The following is a 25,671-nucleotide window of genomic DNA, read 5'->3' on the forward strand; positions in this document are numbered from 1 at the left end:
ATTTATTAAACTAATATTTACTGATAGATACAGGCTCTTTCTATTCCTTCCTTTAGTTCATACTTACCAGAAGTTTCTTTTTAAGAACTGTTTTCATCTAAAATCTATAATGACTTTCTATTTCCAATCAGGTCCAATTTAAATTCTGCCTGCTGGTTCCCTCATTACAATATTATTTGCCACTACTTCCCAATATACACTCTTCAGATTGGGTAGATTCAGCATATCTGCAATGACCTCCCTTTTTACTTTACTTATTTTAAAGGCTTTGGCTTTATTCATTAAATCCTCATTCTTTGCCACTTAGCTTAAGCCCATGTCCTTCATGATCCTCATTAATTGGTTTCTCTTTCCATTTCTTTAGAGTCACAGATATGTTCTTAGGAGGCTGGAAGTTTTCTATATTTTTTAATTTTTAGTGTACATTTTGAATATAAAGTTATATAAGGGTATTAATCTTTATCATTTTAAAGGCTTAGAGAATTGCCGTGTGAACTTAGTACTTCCATTTAGCATTTACTATCATATTTATAATTGTGCTCATGCCAGCTGAAGCCAAATGATATCCATGTTCCATACAAATAAAGATTTCACTGTGTTTGACACATGCTGTGAACGAGTTGGGTTACTGGGTGATACTGGAAAGTTAAGAGGCACCCTGAAGTTGTGAAAGCCTATGCCATTCAAACAGATTTATTGAATCCTATTTTTATCTATAGGGGCAAAAGAATCACTAACAGTATAATAGTTTCCATGCAAGGAAAACTGTTTCTAGTTCTAGTTTTAGTAGTTATCAGATTAGATACCTATTTGATTAAAATTTCTGTTAACAATGTTACATTATTAACTTTCACATGAACAAGATGGTTTTATGAAATTATTGGCTGATAATTTAAATTGTCATTTTTGGATTGCACTTTCAGAATTTTGGTTAATTATGAGTCCTTATTATCCTGAACCTGTTTTATGTAATTGTGAACATGTATTCTTCACATTGCTAGTTTTAAAGTGAAAATACAGAAACGTTAAATATAGAACTGGATCCAAGGCTACAGCTTTATACAGTTAACCAAATGTCAGCAATTTAGTTTTAGCAAACTTTAATAATGTTCATTTGAATTTTGTTTTATATTTGTTTTTATTTTGTTTAAAAATTCATTTTGATATAAAGTTAAGGGCTGTAAGTATAAGACATTTATACTAGTTTTGTGTTTGTAGATATTTAAGTAACATAACAAAACTAAGTGTTTACTGAGGGTTCCTGACATTTTTTGTTCCACTAAACAGAACCCATGCAGCAGTTTGAGAACTACTGGTCTAAGTCATATTGAGTAGTGCTTAATTCTTACCAAGCTTAATTTGAACTTAAAATTCTTGGGGTTTTGGTGAAGAAAAATAAGTTCACAAAATAAGTCATAGAACTGCTGAGATGATTTAAACCTTTAATTTTCACAAAGCACCAATAGGCAGGCTGAGTGTAATAGAGGACCAGAATGCCTAGAGGCTTGATTCCCCATGAACTAGCCATGTGACTTCATAAATTGTTTATTTTATGCTAGTTTTAGTCTGACTTTATTCTTTAGAGATAAGACCCTTTAAACATCTTTATTTTTACTTGCCTGGGAAATGTGAAAGTCTAAGATTGAGTGTGGTACTAATTCACTATAATTGGCATGTAAAACAAGCTTGTGCCTGCCTTAGAATTGGAATATAAATTTTTATTATCAAAAGATGATTTATTCTTTTTTAAATACTTATATAATTTATGTATTTTGGATTTTGTTTTGATTTAACTAGCAAATATATGGTTTCTTACGTTTGGGCATTTTGAATTCTTTGTCTCAGTGAATTGTACAATTTAATTTACATCATTGAAGTATTTTACGTTCATCCCTTACTTGAAAAACTTGTGTGTAGCAACTTCATAGCTTGCCCTCTTTTCTAACTCATCTTTTATTACACCTTTCCCAACATTTAAAAGTTATTAATTTGAATGTGGGTGGTTATGTAAATCTATGGAGCACATTTCTCATTGAGTATAGTAAGATTCAACAAATTATTCCTCACAATCAGAAAGCTAGCGAATTTGTTATCAGTTTTTTTGAAAACCTTTAATACTCAAGTGTCTATAGGTGTTAAAATTTTAACAATTTTTGTTGATATTAGAATATGTAAATATGCAGAAAGAAAAGCTTAAAATGTTGTCTTTTTCACCATTGATTTTTTTTGTTTGGAGGAGGAGTACGGGGAATGAATAGGAATAAAAAGGGAATAGTTTTGAAAAATATAATAACTACCTAAAATTATAATTTTGCTCATCGCCTAGCTTTCACCACTCCCAAGTTTATCCCTATTATTAACAGATAACAATCAACATATATCAATTTATAGGATTTCTCATATGCATACATATTTAGGCCTTTATTGTAACAATCTAATATAATAAAGCACTTCAAGAGACCTAAATCTGTGGTACCTAAAACAGTCGGAAATAAAAGGTAAAAACCACTATTCATAAAGATTATGCTGGTAACTATTTAATTATTATCTTGGGTATACTGAGTAGATTATATGAATAATAGGATAGTCTGTAGTGATCTCTGTTAACAGGCGCCAGGTTTTTTAGACGAAAAACCATAGACAAAAGTCCTCTCATATACACCCAGACCTTTAGTGCACGTGAAATACTATTTTTAATATTTAAGAAATTTAACTTACAGTTAAAAATCACATAATGACTACCCTTGCTTTATCTTGTCAAGCTTTCCAGTGTCTAGATTGAATTTTTATACTTATTGGGGTACACTGCATCCCTATAAAGGTTCATCATAGTAGTCGCCAGCAGCTTCCCTATCTGATATACAGGGAAACAACCAAAACAGAAAGGTTTGCTTATAGCGATAGTAGCAGCAATAATAGCTAACTATTATTCTATACTAAATATGGAACTACATAGTGCCATATTTGTATTTCCTCCACACTGTGAGGTGTAGATACTATTTTGTCTTTTTTTTTTTCTCTCTATTTCATTTTTACAGATGAGGACATTGAGATTTAAAATACTAAGTATTTTGACTAAAGTCTCTGACTCTAGGGCTCACACACCTATAGTCTCTATGTTAGTTATCCTGCCTCTTTGAGATAGCGTAATGATATTAGTTCAAAGCCCTCTACAATACAGCTCACTTAAAATACAACCTTAATGTCATTGAAATATGTTGATGACTGGGAAAGGAAGCCCCTTTGCATTCTGCCTCAAAAATATGTATGCTGAATAAATTGGAGAGAAGATCCAGACTTTTGAGTTCTTGAAAAGCCTAAACACTGAAATAGTTTGTTTTACTGAAAACCAGTTTATTTTTCTGGCTGATAGTATTCTGCTCTTCTCATTCTAAATTTTTTCAAGGTCTCTGTGGAACACCTTTGCCTTAAAATTCCTTACTTTTCCTCCACTATCTTCACCATTTCTTCATTTTAACAACTCACTCCTGTGGCCATAGCTTGGATTATGCCCTTCTGAACTTCATTTTAAACTATAGTGGTCATTCTCTCTAACTTTAATTTCCACCTTTCTTCCTTTCTCTTGCCTCTTAATCTTCTTAGACCTCATCAAGACTTCTAGTCTTTTTATCAGTCTCCCCATTTTCTTAGTTTTTTCTGTTCTCTTTTGACCTCATACAACCCCAGTTCTATTTCTAGAACTACTCTCACTGTATCCTTATCCAACTGTTCCCTGTCTCTTTGTTTCTTTTGCCCTGCAAATGCCCTACACACTCCCTTGCCCCATAGACTCTTGATCCCATAATCTTAACACCAAGTTAAAGAGTATATTTTGCATTTGTGGCACAATTGATTTTTATTCCTCAGCAAGGCCCAATAGTATATATTCTGCTTTATCATGAAAATAGAGGTTTATAGCCTCCTGTGTTTTTTTTTCTTTGCTTCACTGAATTCTTCAGGATCTCCTTCCTCTTTATTCCTTAGTTTCTAAGAATTAGAATTAGAAAATAAAAATTAGGAAACACTTTGAATTCCATCACTTAATATATTATCAGCCTCCTATTATGATTAAAAACAGCACATCAACAACATATAAATTCTGGTGGTTTCTGTTACTTATTTAAATAAAGCAAAAATCCTTACTCACAGATGTTTTTAGCTTACTTTAGAAATTTGAGGACCAGTGAAGCATGAGGTAACTCAAATGAATATTTAGTAACATTCACTTTGAGAAGCCAGCAGCTTAGTTAGTGAGCCAACTAACCATTCTGCTAGAATCTTTGGTTTGGAAAATAGCATAGGTAGAAATACGTTCATGAGGGGGAAAAAAAGGACATTTTTATCCTCTTAATTTTCATTCTGTCTTAAATCACTTTTTATATATGAAATGTTATAATTATCTTAAGTACTAAGGGAATGCCTACAGATTATTTATTATCAAGATGTTTTCATTTTGGATAGTGCTATCCAAAAAGATTGGACATTTAAAACATGTGAACTCCTACACAACAAAGTGGGAGAAATAATGATATTTATATGTTAATTCCATGAGGCCCTACATTTAACTCTATTCCCTCTGGCCATATACCAGGTGGAATAAAGCAAGGACTCCACTATTAAAAATATCAAATCAGATAGTTCCAGCTGGGGTTTTCTAATCATTTAAAAGGCAAAATATGAGGTCACTTTTAATATCTTAAGTAGATAACTATCTTAGCATTTATTTTAGATATTAAATCTGAGGTTATCTTTACCTTATTGAATAGAATGTACCAATAGCAGTTTCTAGCTTTTGACTATTTTCCATAAGAGCAACATTGGAGCCTAATATAGAGTCAGTTGTTTTTCCCAAATCTCTTTCCTAGGAATATCCAATTCATCAGTGCACTAATCTGAAAAGTTGACTTAGCAATTGGATTTAAGTGACACAGGACTCTTCAACACATTTTTTTTAATCAATTTGTCGAAAAGATCAATTTTCTCATGGTCGAATGCATATAAAAATGAAGTATCCACATAAGTTACATAGGAAGGTTGACACATTTCATTCCCTAGAGATATTTAAGAACAGGTCCTTAATTGTGTATTGAAAATGGTTTGAGGTCCTTAAATGGAATTTTTCTAGAAACAGGAAGGTGGGATACATATCGAAGCCTGTGTTTCTGGATTCCCCATCTTATGTTGACATTAATTTTCTAATATTTAGTGGCTGGTGTTTAAGTTCAGGCAAGAAGTCATCCCTTTTCTTTTTTTTTTTTAATTATTTTTACTTAGGGCCATTTTAAAGTAATGAACAGAGTTAGTTATGTTAGTCTGTGTTAGTTATGGCTGAATCTTGTAAAGACAAATTTTTTTGAAGGCACCCCTGGAAACCTTTTTGTACTGACTGCTACTAAGGTCTACAGTGAATATAAATGCAAGTTTTTGCAGTTTAAAGCTAACGTTATGGTGACTACTTTAAAGGGCTGCAGTTAATTTAAATAACAGTTGTTAAAATTAAAGATTACAGTTGTTAAAATTAAAGATTACATTTTGCTATTTGCTCTTATGTTACACCCCTCCCTCCCAGCATAGAGATGTTTGGATTCTTTAAAAAAAAAAAAAAAAGGCTTTTTCAGATTATTATTTGTATACATATGAATTTTGTTATATTTTTCTTCATATTAGTCATTGTGGTTAAGTGATTTATTGGCAGCTGATGAGTCACAAGTATGTTTCTCATTTTCTAATGAGTCACCTAGCTGCCTACAAGTTTATTTATTTTCTTTTTTAGATCTTTCACCTAAAAGTAGGTATTTTACTTATTTGAGAGGTTAAAATTTCAGTTTGCTACATTAACTTTTAAAACTATAAGATTCTAGGTAGAGACTTGAACCGTAAGAGATTAATACAAAAGTTAGCTGGAGTTTATCACATAGCAGATAAACAGGGAGTCCAAGACAGATTTTCATAATATATGTTTGCCATTTCTATTACTCTACCTACCCAGGAACTCTGCTCTCTCCCAATTGTCACTCTTGCATTTTTCTTCCTTCTTTCTTTTTTTCACCTCACTCTGCAGCCTCCAGTTACCACCTGAGAGTTTTAGTTGATAGTTTTACATGGGAAATTACCTTTGGCCAGTTTAGTTGCCATGGTGCTGACATCACTTTCCAAGACTTGAAAGTTAAATCATATCCTTTTCCACAAATATATTGTGATACATTCTATCAGTACAAGAATGTACATAAAAGTGAAACTGGTACATTTTGTATGGGAACTACCTTTTTAGATTACACCCTTTCTTTCTTGGTTACATACTAGAAATCAAAAAATCAGTCGGTGAGTTTAATAAGCTACTTCATAAATTTTATATTTCAGAATTTGAGTGTCTTTTGTTCAGAATTCAAGTTTGTTTTAGAATTAAACTGCCCAGAAAATGCGTTTATTCTACTCTTAGTGTATATTAAGCTTCATATAGATGTTCTTAAATGAGATTACACAATCCAATAGGCTATCTGCCATAAATCCAGTCAATGACAGTGTGTACTCAAACTATGAGCAGTGAAGATTTAATTGCAGCAACCTAATATCCTCTTATTACCTTGAAATCTTTTCAGTTGACCTTCTTCTATTATTTAGTTCCATTACATACCAGTAATTGCATTTATTGAAGCCAGTGTTTCTTGTTTTAGGAAATGCTGATCTTAGTAAATTTCAACTATAGGGAGGGAAATGTTCTTTAATAAATAATTGAAAGACTTTTCCTACTTTTCACAATTCAGTGCTGGTCCTGTTGCCTTTTACGTCCAGAGTATTTTATAAATGGTAACTAAATTACGGCATCTAGAAATCATCTTTTCAAGAAATCTCAGAAGGTATGCTACATAATAGCTTATTGTAAGTAGGTTAAATAGACTGGCTTTATCTCAAGTGGCTTACTCTATTAAAGAAGACTTTAATATATTCAACTTTACTGTTGAAACACCAAATGAGTTCTGACACCTCTGATGAGATGATTAAAGTTGGGAATTTTTTCTTTTGACAGCATCAACAAAGAGAGCATCATAGATGTAGAAGGTGTTGTGAGAAAAGTGAATCAGAAAATTGGAAGCTGTACGCAGCAAGATGTAGAGCTACATGTTCAAAAGGTAACCTTTTTCAAAATATAAAATTGTGTATAAAAATAGTTTTCAGTAGTTCTTATAACTATACGTTAAATCTGTTCTTAATAATTAGAGTTGCTATAAAATATTGAGATTTATATTACCAAATCAATTAACTTTTGTTATATAACAAACCACCTCAATACTTAGTGACTTCAAACAACAAACATTTATTTATTTGCTCACTATTCTGTGCTTTGGGCATATAGGGTTGGCCCATCTGGAATGGCTCATCTGTTCCATGTGTCATTGACTAGGCTCACTGGTATTTCTTGGACATCTTTTCCAGTGGCCTCTCTTCATCCAGCAGGCCAGCCCAGGCTTGTTGACATGGTGCCAGATTGGTTCCAAAAGCAAGAGAGGGAAGCCTTAGTGTGCAAAAACTTTTCAAGCTTCTCTTGTGTCGCATTTGCTAAAAATTCCATTGGTCAAAGCAAGTCACATGGCAAAATTCAAATTTGACAGGTGGAAAAGTAGATTCTACCTCTTAATGGGAGGAGAGGCAGCATCACTGGAAAAGGACATGTATACAGGAGGAAGAGGAATTATTGCAGCCATTTTTGCAATCTACTATAGTCACGTAGGGAAAAATATGAAACACATCAAAAAAGCTTTATTCAATATCATGAAACTATTTTACTGTGAACTTTCTTATAATGACTTACTTCTAAATGTTGATTAATTATACTAATTCTTAATCATTGTATTTCCTTATTATCATTTTATTTCTGATATTTTACAGTTTTAAAAAAAATCAAAAGAAACAGTATTGGTCTTGTATTCCAACAATAACTTCTTTTCATACAAGATTTATCCCACATCTATTTTCTTCTCAGACATAAAAACTAGAAGTGCTCATTTTCATTGACTTTCAAAATACTGTAAGCGAATTCACATATATTTAGTACTATTGAAATAACCCTACAGTTTTGAACCTGCAGTTCTCAGATCCAAGCCTAGTTTGTATCACAAAATGCATCATTAAATTTCTCGTAAGCAGTCTGCCCGATTGCTCTATCTTACATATGCTTACATACATGCACACACACCCTGTGAGCATATGTAGGATAGAGCAGTCAGGCAGACTGACAGACAGATGCAGAAAGATAGACTCATATGTGCATGCTTATTTGGGAGTAAGGTTATTTAACTGGAATTGTCATAGAACTCTTCAAGAGTTAGAATATCTTGTATTTTTTACTGACCTAACTTGCCAAATTACTTTGTTCTCTTTGTGCAAATTTCATTTTAAACCAACTCCACCAGGAAAGTCTGTAACCTGGTAAACACAAACTAACCTAAGGATATGTTGACCAAGAAAAACAACCCCCTGTCTTACAAGCAGCATATCTTTTTCAAAATTTTAGTGAATAGAGCAAATAAATGTACTTCTAAAATATTCTAATTATCTAGCATTTAATATAACATTAATAAATGTTAATAATAAATATAAAGCCTAAAGACATTACAGACCAATTTTGCCTCAGTAAAAATAATTGTAAAGCATCTCACAAACAATAAATATTGTATACTAAATAGAATCTTATAATAAGCAATGACTCTATATTTATTTATTTATTCAGTCAGCAGTTACTGAGTATATACATTGTGCTAAGCACTATGTGATGTTCTGGGGATCAAAGTGCTCACAACCTAATGAAGGAGATGATGAATTTGTACTAGTTATAAAAACAAAAGAGGTAGTTTCCCAGTTCTCCAGTTGCTTTGGAGATCGAGTTTCCGTTAACTGACCAAAGCGAGAAACACTACAACTTGGATGTAGGGGGTGGTGACCAATAAATCTGTTTTACTATGAGGAGGACTCATAGTAAAATAGTATCATAGTACTTATATTAAAGTATCCTCCTGATACTTTTTCTTTATGACCTAACTGCTTTATTGTACAAAAAGGCGCAATTAGTGTGAGTGAATATTGAGGGATTTTAACACCAAAAAAGAATACCCTCTATGGCAGCTCCCACCCAGGAGAGCAGCAGAAAATGAGGTATAATATGTTTGATGAAAGAAGACAATGAAGGGATGTTTGGAAAAAGAATGAGAAAAGGAAGAAGTACAGCTGAGTTGGGCTGACTTTGGTTCTAGTGGTAGAAAAAGCTAAATGCTGCTAACAGTAAACCAATTTGTTAATGACCCCTTGAACCTTCAAATGAACGATGTTCTTATATTCATTACCACAAAACTCATTTTACAGAGTAGAATATTGAAGCTCTGAGGTTAAGTGATTTGTCTAACAATAGCTTTTATGTGACAAAGTGAGGCCTTAAACCCAGACTCCTCAACTCCAGTTATTACTTATTTATTCTCATTTGACTGTTTCACCAACCCAGGGAGGTAGACAAGAAATATTATCCCTGTGTTATAGGTGAAAAAAAATATGTACCATCTTGTTTGATTTTAGCAAGTAGTTTCAGTTAAAAAGGTATGCAAAAATCGCTTCATATTTAAGTCAACTGTAGTTTTTTTAAACAAGAGATAACAGGTTTTGCGTGTTGTGATATTTTTGGTAATCTCTCACTTTCAGATTTATGTGATCAGTTTGGCTGAACCCCGTTTGCCCTTGCAGTTGGATGATGCTGTTCGGCCTGAGATGGAAGGAGAAGAGGTACAAATTATACTTTTGAAATACTATGCTTCCTCTGTATGTTCGGTTTGCAAAACATTGAAAATTTGATGCCCTGCTTTTATATGAAGGGTACCTATTGATTTGAGCTTTATTTTTATTTAAATGTACTCTTACATCAACTATTCTCAAACTTTTTGGTCTACAAATTCCTTTACACTCTTAAAAATAATTGACCCACAAGCTTTTGTTTTTATAGGTATATCTATCAATATTTTACAGTATTTGAAGTTAAAATAAAAATGTTAATATTTATTAAAAGTAACAATATTATAAATATATCTACAAATCTTTGTAATGTCTGGCTTAATAGACAACAGTTATATTCTCATATCTGCCTCTGCATTCATTCTGTTATGATAGCACACATCATGAAGCCTTTGGAAGACTCCTCAGTATAGTCAGGAGAAAATGAGAATAAAAAGGTATTATGAAGAACAGATTTGACTTCATGCACTGCCTGAAAGTGTCTCACTGATGCCTGGAACATACAATGAGAACTACTACCCTATCAGCTTTTATCTGTTCCTTCAGTCTTTTACTAGCTGATAAAATCCAGGAATCAATAAAAGTGCAGATGGTTAATTCTTCTGATGCTCCAATAATGAGGCGAGGCTTTTGGAGATGGAGAGTGGGAGGTGGAAAGAAAGCATTACTCCCTGTTCATTCTCATTTCTCTTCTTTCTATCTCTCTCTCTCTTTTAACAGTAATGTCTCTCTAGCCCTGCTTCTTGTTCCTCGAATCCCTCATTTTTGGGTTTAATATTAATGCACATAAACACACCTATTGTCACTTAAAAGTAAACATAGCTCCTAAAAAGCTATGTTTTTCGTGTTCTGAAAAAAAATTAGTAAAATCTTTTTTCATCTTTTTTTTAGGAAGGAAGAGCTACTGTTAACCAGGATACAAGATTAGACAACAGAGTCATTGATCTTAGGGTAGGCCTCATTTATTTATTAAGTGACCTGGTTATGCCAAAATCAAGGAGGGCAGGGATAACATACCTGTCTTGGGTTTATAGAACTAATTGACATTTGCATATAGGTAAGTATGATAATACGAGAAACAACTTTCCAACTGACCTTTCCCCTAAAAAGAATTGCTATCAGTAAGGACAGTTGAGTAATAGTTCACAGAATGTTGACTTGCTTCGCTTTAAAATGATAAAGGAACATGAATCCAGAAAGTGGACTTGCTTCCAGATGATACCTGTTTTAGACAAGGTAGTCAGCAAATGGAAACATAACCATTAATATCCCTACAAAATTCTGAAAGAAATTATATGCACATTTAGAACAACTGGGTGAAGATTAGTAATTAATGCCTCAATCCTTTGAATTCGATCTGAACACAGAATTAACAATAAAGAAGTAGTTGGCCCTGGGGGTTTATATAGTAATCTCACAGGTCTTCTCTTTCCCTTTCTGGCTTGGTTGCAAGTGAAAGAGTTCAGTGGTTTCATCATTGTAGTAAAACCAAAGTCATCTTTCTTTCTTAATGTTTTGACCACATCTTCCTCCTTTACGTAACATATTTTACCTAAAACTTAAAGTCTTTGTCACCTTATGAGCTCTTTCCAACTTTTCTGTAATCATACAGGTCTACCTTTTCATATATACGCATATGTTTCCCCTGATTATTTGCTTTTTGTCTACTGGTACCTTTTCCATATTAATTTGTAGTATATAGAAAAGGCTAGCAATCAAAAGTCCTCTTGGTACTCCTTAGAAACCTAAACCTCAGGGTTCATAATTTTGGCCACAGCAATTAGACATCATGCTATATTTGTCTGTGCTGTTTGTTCACACAAGTTATTGGTTATGCTTCTAGAATTTGGCCCAAAAAGTATTTTTCTTTGGCCCACATCATTTTTTTTTTTAATTTAAATTCCTTGCCACCATTGAAAAAAAAGGGAGGGAGGGTACATTGGATAGACATGGCTTTCTTTAAAAAGGTTGGAGATGAATCTGGCAATTTTGGGGCCACATGGCAACATCAGCTAGCGCTCTAGATGGGGCATTATGTCCTTTAAACCTTACAAATTGATTTAATTGTATTCTGTTATTTTATAGACATCAACTAGTCAGGCAGTCTTTCGTCTCCAGTCTGGCATCTGCCATCTTTTCCGAGAAACTTTAATTAACAAGGGTTTTGTGGAGATCCAGACTCCTAAAATTATCTCAGGTATGCTTTAAGATATTTCTCTTGTTCTTAAGTAGATTAATGTTAGCTTTTTATTTTATTTTTTTTTTAATTTGAGAATCCTAAATATCCCTTAAGGTTTATTGCTATGAGACTATTTATTTTGAAGACTATGCTGTATAGCAGCAGTCGCATATCACTAATGTCCCCTTATTTCAGGAATCATTATGTGATAAGAATTATAAAATGAAGCAGTAACACACAAAACAAAATTGTTGTTATATAAGTTGCACCAGAAACTTTCATTGCGTAGGTTTCTTTTTAAATTGGTATTATAATTTTGTTTCGTATAAACTGCATTGTAAAATTAATACTAAATACTACAGATGGTAAAAATCTTAATTCTCATTCTTATATGAGAACCTTATCTAAATCATTTTACCTTTTTTAGAGTTGCTTAAATAACACTAAAATGTGTTATAAATGTCATTTAGTTATAAATAAAAAATGGAACATTGCATTCTTGATAATTAGAAAAATTATTAAGAATTTCTTTTTTCTTTTTAAAAATAATTCACAATTAAGTAGCTTTAATAGATTTGAAATCAATGCAGAAAGGAAGCATATATATCCAAAGAAGTAAAATGAAGGTCTAGCAAATCTCTCCTAAATATAAACTGTTGAGAATCAGATATAGGAATTATATAGACTATGGTTTCTCTGCAATTCTTGATTTTCCAGGTTGTTGTTGTTGTTGTTTTTTAGTGAAGTACTTGAATCAAAAGTATAAACTGTTTTTAACAAGTTTGCATTGGTAAGCTTATAATTGATTATAACAACATAAATGTTTATGTTTCAGCTGCCAGTGAAGGGGGAGCCAACGTATTTACTGTGTCGTATTTTAAAAATAATGCATATCTGGCTCAGTCCCCCCAGCTGTACAAGCAAATGTGTATTTGTGCTGATTTTGAGAAGGTTTTCTGTATTGGACCAGGTAAGGTTTTGGCAGTTATAGTTCTCTCAAAATTCATTAATTGGACCATAGTTAGGGTTTTAGAAACACACTTTACATAGAGACAGTTTTAAAGCTTAAATTCTTTTATATGTTGACTACATAAACACTAGACTTTGAGGTAAAAATGATAATATGCTTCGGTAAACATTTCAAAAAAAATGTATGCTCAATAGTTCTTTAAACAGTTGAGCATCATTTATGTAACTAGAATATAAGTATTATATATTCTTACAGAAGAATGCCGAAGAAAACTTTTATCTTGAGAATATCTTATTTTTAAAATATGTGCTTTGAAAATATATACCCTCTAAAGTATATCTAAATATATTATTTATTATACTTAAGTATAATTAGAACAGAATTAGTTCTTATTTGGACTGTCCTTTCAACTCTCCATCAACATTAATGAACAACTGTTGCAGTCTTCCAAATAATATTTTGTCGTCCTTGGTAATTCCTTACTTCTGTTGTAAATTTATAAATGTGCCTCTGTATATTTTGCTACTAGTTTAATTCCAAAGCTGTTCTTTTTACTCTTACTATTTGTACTGTTCTTAATGTTGATAATATGCTAAAGACCATTAGAAATTACTAACAAATGCCTGATTTAATAGATTATATTAACATGGTTTTTAAGATATATTTGCTTAAAAGTCGAGCACAGACACATAGTCATGTAGCAAATTCTTTTATGAAGATAATTATAAGCAAAGACCAGCTTTACTTCATCCTTTAAAACTTACCAGTTATTTCATATATGTAAGTTTTTTGATAGCTTAGTAAAAATTAAATACCTGCTCATAGAGACACTGGCAAGATCATTAAATGTCTTAATTTTCTGAATATATTAAATAATTATTCGTTGAACACCTACTGCATGTATAGCTTTGCACTAGGTACCTTGTACATAAAAGAAGAATCAACCAGTACTTCTCAAATATTAATGTGCACAAAAATCACCTGGAAATCTTGTTAAAATGCAAAGTCTGACCAGTAGGTCTGGGGTGAGGCTTGAGATTCTGCAGTTCTCTCAAGCTCCCAGGTACTGCTTGCTGATGCTGCTTATTTGCAGACCATGCTTTGAGTGACAAGAAATAGACATTGTATCTGCTCCCAGGACAGAATAAGACATGTATACACATAACAGTTACAGGGAGTAGTCAACTGATTTTCACAGCAAATAATCAGATTGTGCTATACAGTCAGCAGATTGATGTTAATTATGTGTTATAGGTAGTGTAAAAAGAGGGAGAAAATGGAGTTCGCTAGAGTCACATAAAAGAAAATGCAACTGAAATGAGCTTTAAGGGCAGAGTAGGAGATAAAGGCAATAGAGATGGCATTCTAGTCAAAAGAAACAGGATGAGTAAAGAACATGGAAGAAAATAAAAATAAGACTAGTTAGTATTAAGAAAAATGGGAAATAAGGGTAGGCTTAAATTATGAGAGCATAAAGCTTTTAGACTTTGTCATTTTATGTCTTATTACAGTAGTCATTTGGGAACCATTGTAATTTACTGAGCGAGCATGTGTTATAGAAATATTAATATGAAAAATGTAGCAGAACTAGAGTCAGGACAACTGGGAAGGAAGAAAATGTGACAATAGTGGATAGTGACGATAAGAGCTGGACTGAGGCTGAAATATGTATAATGTTACTTTGTTTATACAGATTTCATTTAGCTTATACGGATTTCATTTAGCTTGAGTCAAGTTTTAATAAAATTGAGAACTCACTATATTAAATCTATTTTTAATTATTGAGCAGGCTCATGAGATCCTGCATTCTCTCATGGTTCTCATGAGTCTCATTTATTAATTTACATTTGTTACAGCTTTTACTACATGACTGTAGGAATTTGTAATGAACTTGCCATCCAAGAGAATGCTGAAACAAATGGCTTATCAAAGGTCTTTCCAACCCTATAAAAATAATGAAAATAGTACCATTTGAGTACTAGTAAATAGAATTGTGTATTTAAATCCCAATTTCTCCAAAATTTAAAACACCATTTACTATGTATTTCTTTTGTTAATGTTACAGTATTCAGAGCTGAAGACTCTAATACCCACAGACATCTAACTGAATTTGTTGGTTTGGACATTGAAATGGCTTTTAATTACCATTACCATGAGGTTGTGGAAGAAATTGCTGACACCTTAGTACAGATATTCAAAGGACTTCAAGAAAGGTAAAATATATATATATTTCATATCTCTAAATGGACTTAAGAATCAGTTTGAGTTCTTCAAAATAAAGCAATTCTTGAGTTGAAACATGTAAACTAAGTTTTTATTGAACTTATACGTACATATAAAGACTTGATAGTTAGATAATCAGTTAATTAGTGAAAAAAAGTCCAAACTCAAAATACTGTTCTGTATCCAGGTCAATTGGGACTTCAGCTAGTTAACCTCATTTTGGTAGGGAAGTTTACCAGATTGTGAACAGCCTACCTATATTCATATTTTCCTTTATACTGACGACCTGAATTGCCCAAGAAATAGAGCCAATATCACTTTTATAGCAGTTTATTGTTTGGGAGTTAGTATGAGGTAGTGATTAAGAGCTTGGATTCAGCTAGATCCAGGTAGCCTAAATTCAAATCTAAGCTCTGCTACCTATCTTTGTGGGCCTTGTGCAAGTTATTTAACTGTGTCTCAGTTTCCTTTGCTATTATAAGTGAAGTGAAGGTAGTATTATTACTTTACCTCAGAGGTAAAGAAAGGTTCCTTTAGTACACTTGTTTCTAACCTTCACTGACTTTGTCTGTGTAAATTTAGCCTATGTCAGGAATGGTTAATTCTTAGATCAATTTATATTTCCATTGAGTGCCCAACAATGGTTAAAAACTAGTACACTAAAGGGACGTTTGACTTATTTGGGCCTGGTGAATTGAAAGCATTTACAGAACATTATTAGACATGTCCTTGATGTTCAGAAATTGAATTACGTAGAATCTTCAAGGTATACCCTCTAAACTGGCAAACATTTTCTCCCTTTTTAAAGGTCATTGAAAGTTTTTTACTTGTGAATGTTTAACAGAGAAAATAAGAAAAGAAAATGGAAAGCAAGTTAAGTAGAATCAAGTCGTTTTCCTTTCTTCATAGTTGTGACAGTACTTCAATATTAAGTAGGCTATAAGAGACTTATCTAGTGCTTTGATAACTGACAAAGTACTGTATTTGAAATTTTTATTTGAAGACCACCGATTTAACTATTAATTGATATATTTGAATGTGCTTCATTGATACCTAAAAAGAGTGTAAAAATGTTATGAATCCATTTGCTCCATTGCAAGTCTAATGAGTGATTTTAAGAACACAGAAATTAATTATTGATCTTAACAAATATTATAGCATATACACCAATATTTTCCAGGCATTCTCTACATTGCATTATACCTTTAATGACTAGTCAGTTGTACACAGCCTTTAAAAAAACATCTTTGTTCTCCGAAACATTTCAATACAGTTCATTTTAAGCAACTTTCATTCAGACATAATCTATAGTCCACCTAATATTTCCTTATAAAACAAGCTAACCTTTGAAACTACAATAAATAGAGCTTTTCTCATTTTTTCACATTTATAATTCATGAAAGTTTCTGAAGCCTGTTTATTTTAGGTGTTGATATCTTCTCTATTAATATTGGAATATGAAATTGCCACTTTGGTTTTTGTAACAACAGAGCAACCATGAATCGGGCCTTTGGGATTAATCATATCTCTACTAACAAATTAGAGACTCAGATACCATCATCACTGGACTTCTTCAGTAGACTTAAGGGGCAACTTGGAAATAAAAGCCTTCTTTCTGTATCTATAAGTCATTTAGGAATTTCAAGTTTTTGCGTCAGTTGTAAATTGGGTTACCTGGCTTGTCCCTTCATATTTTTCATTAATATTTATCTCATAGAAGAATACAAATGTATTTTAAGATATTGAGTCATATTTTTATATTACCATTGATAAACATAAATAAAGTTAATGTCGAAAACAAAGAAAAGCAATTTAAAAATCAATTATTGGGGTCATCTTAACTCATATCAAGATTTGAATAAATCAATGGCCAGCCTTTATTGCACCTATGAAAATCTTTAAGACAAATCGGGAATTGATAGTATTTTAACTTCTACTCTTTTCATAGAATATAAACATACTTTTTACTATTAATTATGGAAAATTTTAAAACATAAAAGTAGACTAATGAACCTCGTGTACTCATCACCCAATTTCAACCATTGTCATTCCATGACCAATTTTGTTTTATCCATTTCTACCACCCCCTATTATTTCAAAACAAATCTCAACTGTCATTTCATCCATAAATATACTTTTTAATCTTAATAAAATATTATCCTCCAATTCAGTGTAGTAAACAGTTGTCTTATGCCTATTGTTTAGAGGCTAGACACTATTCTAATTATTAAAATGGGAAATAATTTGGCACTCTCTTGAAAAAAACTTACAGTATAATGGGAATGGGGAAGATAAGACAAGTATTCATTAATTTGGTCTTCCTTAATGATAACAAGAGTTATTAAAGAATTAAAAAGTCAAAATTTTTAATGCCTAATAAAATGGCTATTTTATGTTTCTAACAGTGTTAGCCGAAATGAGATAAACTTTTAATCCATCAGTGCCACCATGGTGACAAACAATGTAAGACTGAAAGATGGTATTAAATATTTTAAATGTTTAAATTTCATTCTTTAACTTAAACAATTTCTTGATAACACTTTTTCTTGGTAGATACACTGATTCAAAGATGATTTTATGTGACAAAGTATCTGGTAGGTACTCAATACCTACCAGATATTTTTTCTTCGTTGTTGGTGCTACTACTGACAAGCCTAAAGTCCCTGAGACAAATATGCACTGAGGCTGAATTTTACACAGCAAACTTTGCTCTAAAAGCATTTCCTTTTGAGTTACTCTGAATTTCAAATTGTTATCAGTGGAACACAAAACTAATAGTATATACAGTAGGCTCTTGGGTCCCTGTCAGCTGGCCACTTAGGAAGATATCTGGACAGCTAGGAGGCTCTGTGAGGCTGAGTAGTTCACCTGGGAAGGAACTTAGCTGGCTATGGAGCTTCCACCCCTGAAACTCCCAGGTTACCCTTTCTTCATCTTTGCACACATAGTGACTGCTGTGAAATGTTAAAAATGTTGTTTCTTTGTTAAAAGGAAAAAATGTGTAGTGTCAAGTGAGTGGAAGAGTAAAAGCTCTACGTGCTCCTTATTTTGCCAGTAATAGTAAAATTTTTTTAATCATTTTTATGTTTTGCCACAGTGACCTCTTGTGGAGAAAACATATATCTCACACATTTTTATTAACTAAATTATTATTCAAATAGGTTTCAAACTGAAATTCAGACGGTAAATAAACAATTCCCCTGTGAACCATTCAAATTTTTGGAGCCAACTTTAAGACTAGAGTATTGTGAAGCATTGGCTATGCTTAGAGAAGCTGGAATTGAAATGGGAGATGAAGAAGATCTGAGGTTTGTCTTTGTGATTTTTAAAACTTGAGTAATTAGGTTTAGGATATGAAAGAAGAAATATATTCATGAGTGATTATTTTTTTCACCCAGCTGATAAACTTTAGTTTTATTAATTTTTTTGTATATGGTATGATGCTGTTTTATTTAATGTGCGATCTGAAATAAAATGTTATGATTTAATGTGGTTTGCCTGAGCTTCATTAGTTTTATTTATAAATGCTAATGTTTGTTTCCTCCTACCATATTTGTAATGCTTTAAGAATATAAGGACTTTTGCCTGTGATTTTATCATCTAATATATTACCTCTCTCAATCAGTGGTAGAGAAAGTAAACAGCAGTCTAAATCCATCCCCATACAGGATTAAGCATAAAAATGTTAAGCTTTCCAAAAGTTACAAAAATCGTTGTTATTTAGGTGATATAAATTCAGATCATACAACTTATAATTTTGAAGCAAATTATGTAGTTTAATATAAATATGAAATAACCGTCTAATATTTTATTCAAGAGATTGTAAAGTATTTAAGACATCACAACAATTTATATATATGTAAGAGGGAAAGAGATAATATGATTGTCATTTTTTTAGGTTTTTTTTAACATTTTATTTAAAACTCTTTATTTTTGTTTGTTTAACAAATATACCTATATGTATGGTTTTAAGCATCCCCTAAATAGCTAGATGACATCTTAAGGCAAACCAAACATTTTATAATGAAGTTGGGTGATATTTTCTTAAGTTTTTAGAAATTGTTCTTAAATAGATATAAAGTAGTAACCTCTTGACTTTAGAGATTTAACTGGTTTATACACTATATTTTAAAGACTTGGAAATACTGATTTGTGTTTTATAAACCTGTGATAAAGAGTAATGGATTTGAAGTGGAACCATTTAATGGCAAGAATAGCCTGTGTTAGTATAGTGAACTTTTACTATAGGAAATTGTTTCAAAACATCCATGTTATTTCTGAATCGATGAATTGCTAAATTCTGTTTATGCTTTTATTTAAATATTATTGAGCAGCATCTAATAAATGTTTTGTCACTGTTTCAGGTGCATGTATTTATAAGTTGTTTTCAGTAGTATTTGCCTTTTTAAAATGAAGCAGAATAAACAACAATGTATTTTGGCTGAATTTTTTTTATCCCTTGAGAACTTCAAATAGAAGAGGTGCCTTATTAACTTATTAACTTTTTTAAGTTGCTGTTTGATCTTCAAACACCTGATTTCATGTTTTTTGTTTTTCAGTACACCAAATGAGAAACTTTTGGGTCGTTTGGTAAAGGAAAAGGTAGGATGTTTGAACATGCAGTATTTCTTTTTCTAAATCTGAAATGGATCCTGGTATTAACATTAAGTTGCAGAGGTGACTAATTTTTCTAGAATAGAATGATTCCAGAATAAATAAAAACCTAGAGGAATAATATTTTTTAAAAAAAAAAATCTTGGAGAAATAAAAAATATTTAGACGGGCTTTGCCCAAATGGTTTGATTAGCTCAATATTCAATTTTTGTGCTAAGTTGTACTGAGATATCTCTAAAAGTGGTATCTATGCCAGATTATCAGATTAATTAGAAAGGACCTCAAGATGATTAGATATTATTTAGAAATGGTCTTCTCTGAGTACCTTTACTGCCTCTATGTGAAAGCTACTTTCAATCATCTCATTTTCTAAAACTCCAAAGACGATAAAAGCTAAACTTAATGTGTTCTTTAAAGAAATTAAGAGAATGGTGTGATAAAATGAAAACAGTCCTTGAGCTCCTCCTGCTGGTTGCACTCTCAACTGTTAAACTGACTGGGGAACTATCATATTTCTGAAACTGCGCTATGTTGAGTTTATATCTTTAAAATGCTGTTTTAGCAGAGCCAATTTAAGTTTACGATCCTTCTACAATCCAGTTTTAGTAAAAATGTTTAACATCAAAACAGTTAAAATGTGATTGGTTTCTTTTTGATTATAGCTAGGTAACATAATATCCTTTCTAACAAAAATGTGGTAATTTCATGGTAATATTATTTATTTCAATAGTAGTTTTCATATGAAGAAAACTACCAAATTTCCTTTAGATATCTAAACTAAAATTTAATTATTGGAAAGATAAGGTTTTTTGAAGATGAATATTATAAAAGTGTCAGTTTTCCCAAAATAATTTATAGATTTCTTTTTTTTTTTTTTGCCACTTTTTATAAAACACTAAGATATTTGGGATAATTTAACATAAAAAGCTATAAAATGTATCTGAAGGACTAAATGAGCTAGAATGGTAAAGGAAAAAATGAAAAGTTTGCAAGCAGCATAATTTTCAGTGGGGGACAAATTGGAGAGATTACATATTTCAAAGAAAAATAAACATTTGGACTACAATTGAATAGTCCTAAAAATTAAGAATTGGAAGAATTCATAACATCATGGCAAAATACTATAGGCTAAAGACATTACTTGAAAGAAGCAAAATACTTGTTTTATAAAGTATTATTACAGTAATCTTGAAGCACAAAATGTGTATAAAAAAAGACAGTTGATTACCAAAATGTTAGCCTTCTTTTTACTTTTATTAAACTTTTTAAAAAACGATTTTAATCATATTTATCCTTTTCATAGTATGATACAGATTTTTATATTCTTGATAAATATCCATTGGCTGTAAGACCTTTCTATACCATGCCTGACCCAAGAAATCCTGTAAGTAACTTGATTTTAAATAACCTGTTTTGGGGAAGAAGGAAAACTTTATTGTCACTATGTCAAATTGTACAAGAATAATGATTTTCATTAGTAATTTGCAGTTTTAATGGTCACAATGTTACATGTATTACTACTAGTTTCTATCAATTCAGGTCAAAATGAAATCTGAATATTCTAGCAAATTAGTCCCAAAAACCTATATTAGAAATCATTTTCATGTGTTATTTTTTGAAGATTTACAAGGAAGAAACACCATATAAATGATAAATAGTATTAGTAGATTTAGAGACATTAGCAAATTATCTTATTATTGACCTTGAACTAAGAATTTACATTCTGTCCTGGGAACTAATCTGAATAATGTCTTGTGGCCTTTTACTATTTTCCCATTGCAGTGGTTCTTAAACTTTAGTGTATATCAGAATCCCTTGGAGGACTTTTCAAAACACAGATTTCTGGGCCCCATCACCGGACTTTACAATTGGTTTCGGGTAGGGCTTGCTAATGTGTAAAAGTTCGGGTAATACTGATACCACTGATTCAGGACTCACACTATGAGAACCTCTGGTTTATTCAAAGACAGGGAAAGTAAGTTACAACCTGATAGGGAATAGGTTAAGCTATGGTAAATTGATGTTTAATTTGCTTTTTTTTTTTTAATAAAAAAAATTTAATTGGTAATTTGAAGTTCCAAAAGTGACCCAAAAAGCATATCACACTTAATAACATTTCAGTTGATAAAGCAAAATAAGAATCAGCACTAATTCTTAGAAGTTAGATATGGTGCTCTGATTTGTTATTAGAAGGTGTGGTAGAGGAGGAGCATAAAATCTGATAGAAGCAAGGAAGAAGTTATTATTTAGCCCTCAGTAGTTTAATCCTGTTTTAGAGAAATTGGGTTCATTGAAGCAGGTTACACCATTAATTGTAGGAAAAAATGAATTTGTTCTTCATGTAACAGATTTTTTTCCCACATATGTGTAATGGAAATAGGATGATAGCCACTTGAAAAGTGGTGTTTTTGTTTGTTTTTTCGGGCAGAAACAGTCCAACTCTTATGATATGTTCATGAGAGGAGAAGAAATACTGTCAGGAGCTCAAAGAGTACATGATCCTCAGCTGCTAACAGAGAGAGCCTTACATCATGGAATTGGTAAACAACTTAAATATATTTGGGAGAGTATATATATTCTGAAAACAACACATTTTAAACCTTTTAAAGACTTCTCAAAAACACAGTCATTTGTTTTAATCTTCATTGAACAATAATTGCTTTTGTATTTTATTAAGCTAAATAAGATGATAAATTATGTTTGTTTCCCTTTTTTGTAGATTTGGAGAAAATTAAGGCGTACATCGATTCCTTCCGCTTCGGAGCCCCTCCTCATGCTGGTGGAGGCATTGGTAATATTCCTTTAATATTATGACAATAATATTTACACCCTAGATTTTATTTGGCACAGTGTTCATCCAGTTCTAACTAAATTTCTTTAGCATTAGACACAAAAAGTAAATATTGTTAATGCATACAAATAAGTCCATATGTGCTAAAGTGTAATACAAATTTGAATTATAAGAATTTTTAAAGTGCGTTATGACTAAATTAAAATTAGATTTCCAAGGAACAAAATGAACAACTAACTTGTATGTTCTAAAAGATTGTAATAAAATTCTAGCCATTTTTTTTTAAGAGTTTAAAAGCAAAATGTCTTATAAATTGAATGTCCTTTTTTCTTTCTGTAATCTTTCTGTATCAGATTAGCCAAATTAAAGTTCTCCCTCAAATTAGCTCAAATCACTGCTAAATGTTTTTATTGAAATGTAATATGTCATTGACTTTGTTAGGACCACCTCTAGAGTATATATGTAAGATACTGCTTAGTATTTTAAAATGAGTGTTTAATTCAATTTTTGGATGTCCATATCGAAGACACTTTAAAAGAATTCTGAATTTATAGTTTTGTTGAATCTTTGTTATTTGTGTGAGGGAGTTTGTAGGTAATAGGTAATATACTTTGAAATTTTTCAAATTAAAAGGGTATAGAAGAGTGTGCATTCACTTCCCTATGCAAAGATAATTTTTCATATGCAAAAATATACATACTTTTTAAAATATATTTTTTGTGCAAATTGTAGCATACTGTATAAACCATTCAGTACCTTGCAATTTTCACTTACTCTATTTTGTAACTTTATCAATACCTAAAGAGCTTTTTCTTTTTTTATCACTACTAGAATCAATTGATAGGATATACCATAATCTTGTTAACCAGCTTCCTGTTGATGGACATATAGGTTGTTACCAGCCTTTTATTGTTAAAAACAAAGCTAAAATGAATAAATAATTTAATAAGTTTTAATAGGAAATTTATGACTATTTTCTCTTAGAGTTTTCAGTAATGTGCATTGTATATAATATTACAAACTTTTGTGACTGATTGACCATATAATTTTAATATTGTGAAGACACTTGAATAGTTATTAAAATACCACCTGTTTTTGATAATTAACATTTGAAAGGAAGGTAGAACATAGTGGTTTTTTTAGATTAGTGTTTGATTACTATGATACAAGGTTCAAATGTACATCTGCAGATGTTTTTTGGTAAGAAATACAAATAAAAATGTTAGTTCTCTTATTTATATTTTCTATTTTAGAGTTAAATATATTCTTTTAAAATTAAAAGTTGTTGCTATGTAAAAATATTCTCTGACCTTTCCTTCTCTGTGTGGTCTATTAGTCTTCCACGGCTTCTGTGATAGATGAACCAAATTGCACATAAAAAGTTTCCTTTACTAGTTTTCTATTTATTAGGTGGTACTTGGTCTTAATTCTTGTTAGTAATATGGTATTTAAGTTACTTGTCAAAATCAGCCTCTTCTACACTCAAAGCATTTAGTGTAGTAATGTAATCTAGAGTCATTTATACTAGGAACCACCATGTTACATGTCTATTGAATTACAATCAATTTCTGGTACTTCGGTTAATAAACTTCCTTGAATGAGTTTTTATGGCTTTCATCTTATACTGATGACCTGGACTACTCATTGGAATCTGGTCTCATTTGAAAATATACAGGCTTATAAAATGGGATTTTTTTTGTTTGTTTAAATCATAAATTTTAGACATTTACATCAACTGTTATAGTTCACATTTCACAGAAACCATACTACTTAAGGATATCTCATTTTTGTCCTTCCCACATACAGCATTATCTCTATTTCTGAATCAGACCCAAAATTGTAAATAAACTCAAAATAATAGAAGTCATTTTCCTTCTAACAAAGAAAGTATTTTGTTGATGAGTGGTATTATGTTGGTAGTTTTCAATAAATAAGACCCTGGGAAGTTTTCAGAAAAGGAATCAATATTTATTTTGTTCTCCCTAGGGTTGGAACGAGTGACTATGCTGTTTTTGGGACTACACAATATTCGTCAGACTTCAATGTTCCCCCGTGATCCCAAGCGACTCACTCCTTAAAGAAAGCCATGCTTTACATTTTTTCCAGTAACCTACTATTGATCAGCCTGTACCTTAGGTACTTAAAATATGCAGTAGAATACATGTCTTATCTAAAGTGCCACAGTTAATTTTGGATTCATTCAGTATAAGTTACTTTAAAACATAACATTTTTATAACTTTGGACATGCTTCAGTAGGAAAGGTTGAATGTTTTAATGAAAAGTTCATATGGTTATGTTAAAAATTCATACTGTATTACTACAATTAATGTTAACAATTTTAAACAGAATTGTAAATTTTTTATTTTCTATATTACAGTGGCTGCAATATTAATGTCTTAAATTTTCAATATTTGAACTTATATTTTTTAATTCTGACATCGAGATAAAAATTGGGGAGCATTTGAGCTCCTCAGTATATGTCATCAGTTTGATTCAAATAAACTCTTATAAAAATTCAAAAAAAAAAGTTTTAGGGAGGTATGTGATATTTTAATGAATGTATAAGTGGCATATGATGGAAAATTAGGTAGACAGTATCAGTTCTTAAAAGTCGTATCCAGAAATCATGTAATGCAGGTGAAAATACTGGTTAGAAAATATGCAATATAATATTGTATTACATTGTAAAGTCTAAACTTGAAATTCAATAAAATTTTAAAGGTAATTATGATGGGGTTTGTGTAATTTTATGGCAGTCTTGATTTTATAACTGGTTCTTGGCATTTATAATTTGAGAAAAGAAAAAATGTATAACTGGTTTATGTAAATGCCTAAAAACAAATGAAAACGGATATATTCATAACGTATTCATATCAAGATATAAGTTCACATGGGTGTAAGAATAGAGCTCTTAAAGGTGAAAGCTTGGGTTGTTTCAGAGTTTATTTCACATAAAAAAACTGCAGAATTTTTTGTTTCATTTTTAACTAGTACTAGCATTTAGTGAATGTCACTAAAAAGCACTCCCATTTTCCCTACCCAAATTTCTTTGTAAGAATTACAATTAGAAACACTTTCCTTCTAGATTATTAAATATGTTGATGCTAATGTTAATTTTA

General features: G+C 31.3%; 1 protein-coding gene across 3 annotated transcripts in view; it reads left to right on the plus strand.

Moving 5' to 3' along the window:
• DARS (aspartyl-tRNA synthetase) overlaps nt 1-25,671 on the plus strand; it is a 43,779-nt gene that overhangs the window by 17,872 nt on the left and 236 nt on the right. For 2 of the 3 annotated variants that reach the window (XM_011354479.2, XM_023527489.1), the window contains 12 exons: nt 7,028-7,130; nt 9,688-9,768; nt 10,666-10,725; nt 11,860-11,971; nt 12,789-12,923; nt 14,989-15,136; nt 18,308-18,454; nt 19,706-19,748; nt 21,064-21,144; nt 22,189-22,300; nt 22,480-22,551; nt 24,538-25,277. In XM_011354479.2, the coding sequence (XP_011352781.1) occupies nt 7,028-7,130; nt 9,688-9,768; nt 10,666-10,725; nt 11,860-11,971; nt 12,789-12,923; nt 14,989-15,136; nt 18,308-18,454; nt 19,706-19,748; nt 21,064-21,144; nt 22,189-22,300; nt 22,480-22,551; nt 24,538-24,629 (1,186 nt within the window). In that variant the 3' untranslated portion in view covers nt 24,630-25,277. Of the gene's footprint in view, nt 1-7,027; nt 7,131-9,687; nt 9,769-10,665; nt 10,726-11,859; nt 11,972-12,788; nt 12,924-14,988; nt 15,137-18,307; nt 18,455-19,705; nt 19,749-21,063; nt 21,145-22,188; nt 22,301-22,479; nt 22,552-24,537; nt 25,278-25,671 lie in introns of those variants that run through there. The other variant, XR_002779072.1, reaches the window with a different exon arrangement.

The sequence above is a fragment of the Pteropus vampyrus genome, unplaced genomic scaffold (assembly GCF_000151845.1).
Source record: "Pteropus vampyrus isolate Shadow unplaced genomic scaffold, Pvam_2.0 Scaffold17, whole genome shotgun sequence".
NCBI classification, from domain to species: domain Eukaryota; kingdom Metazoa; phylum Chordata; class Mammalia; order Chiroptera; family Pteropodidae; genus Pteropus; species Pteropus vampyrus.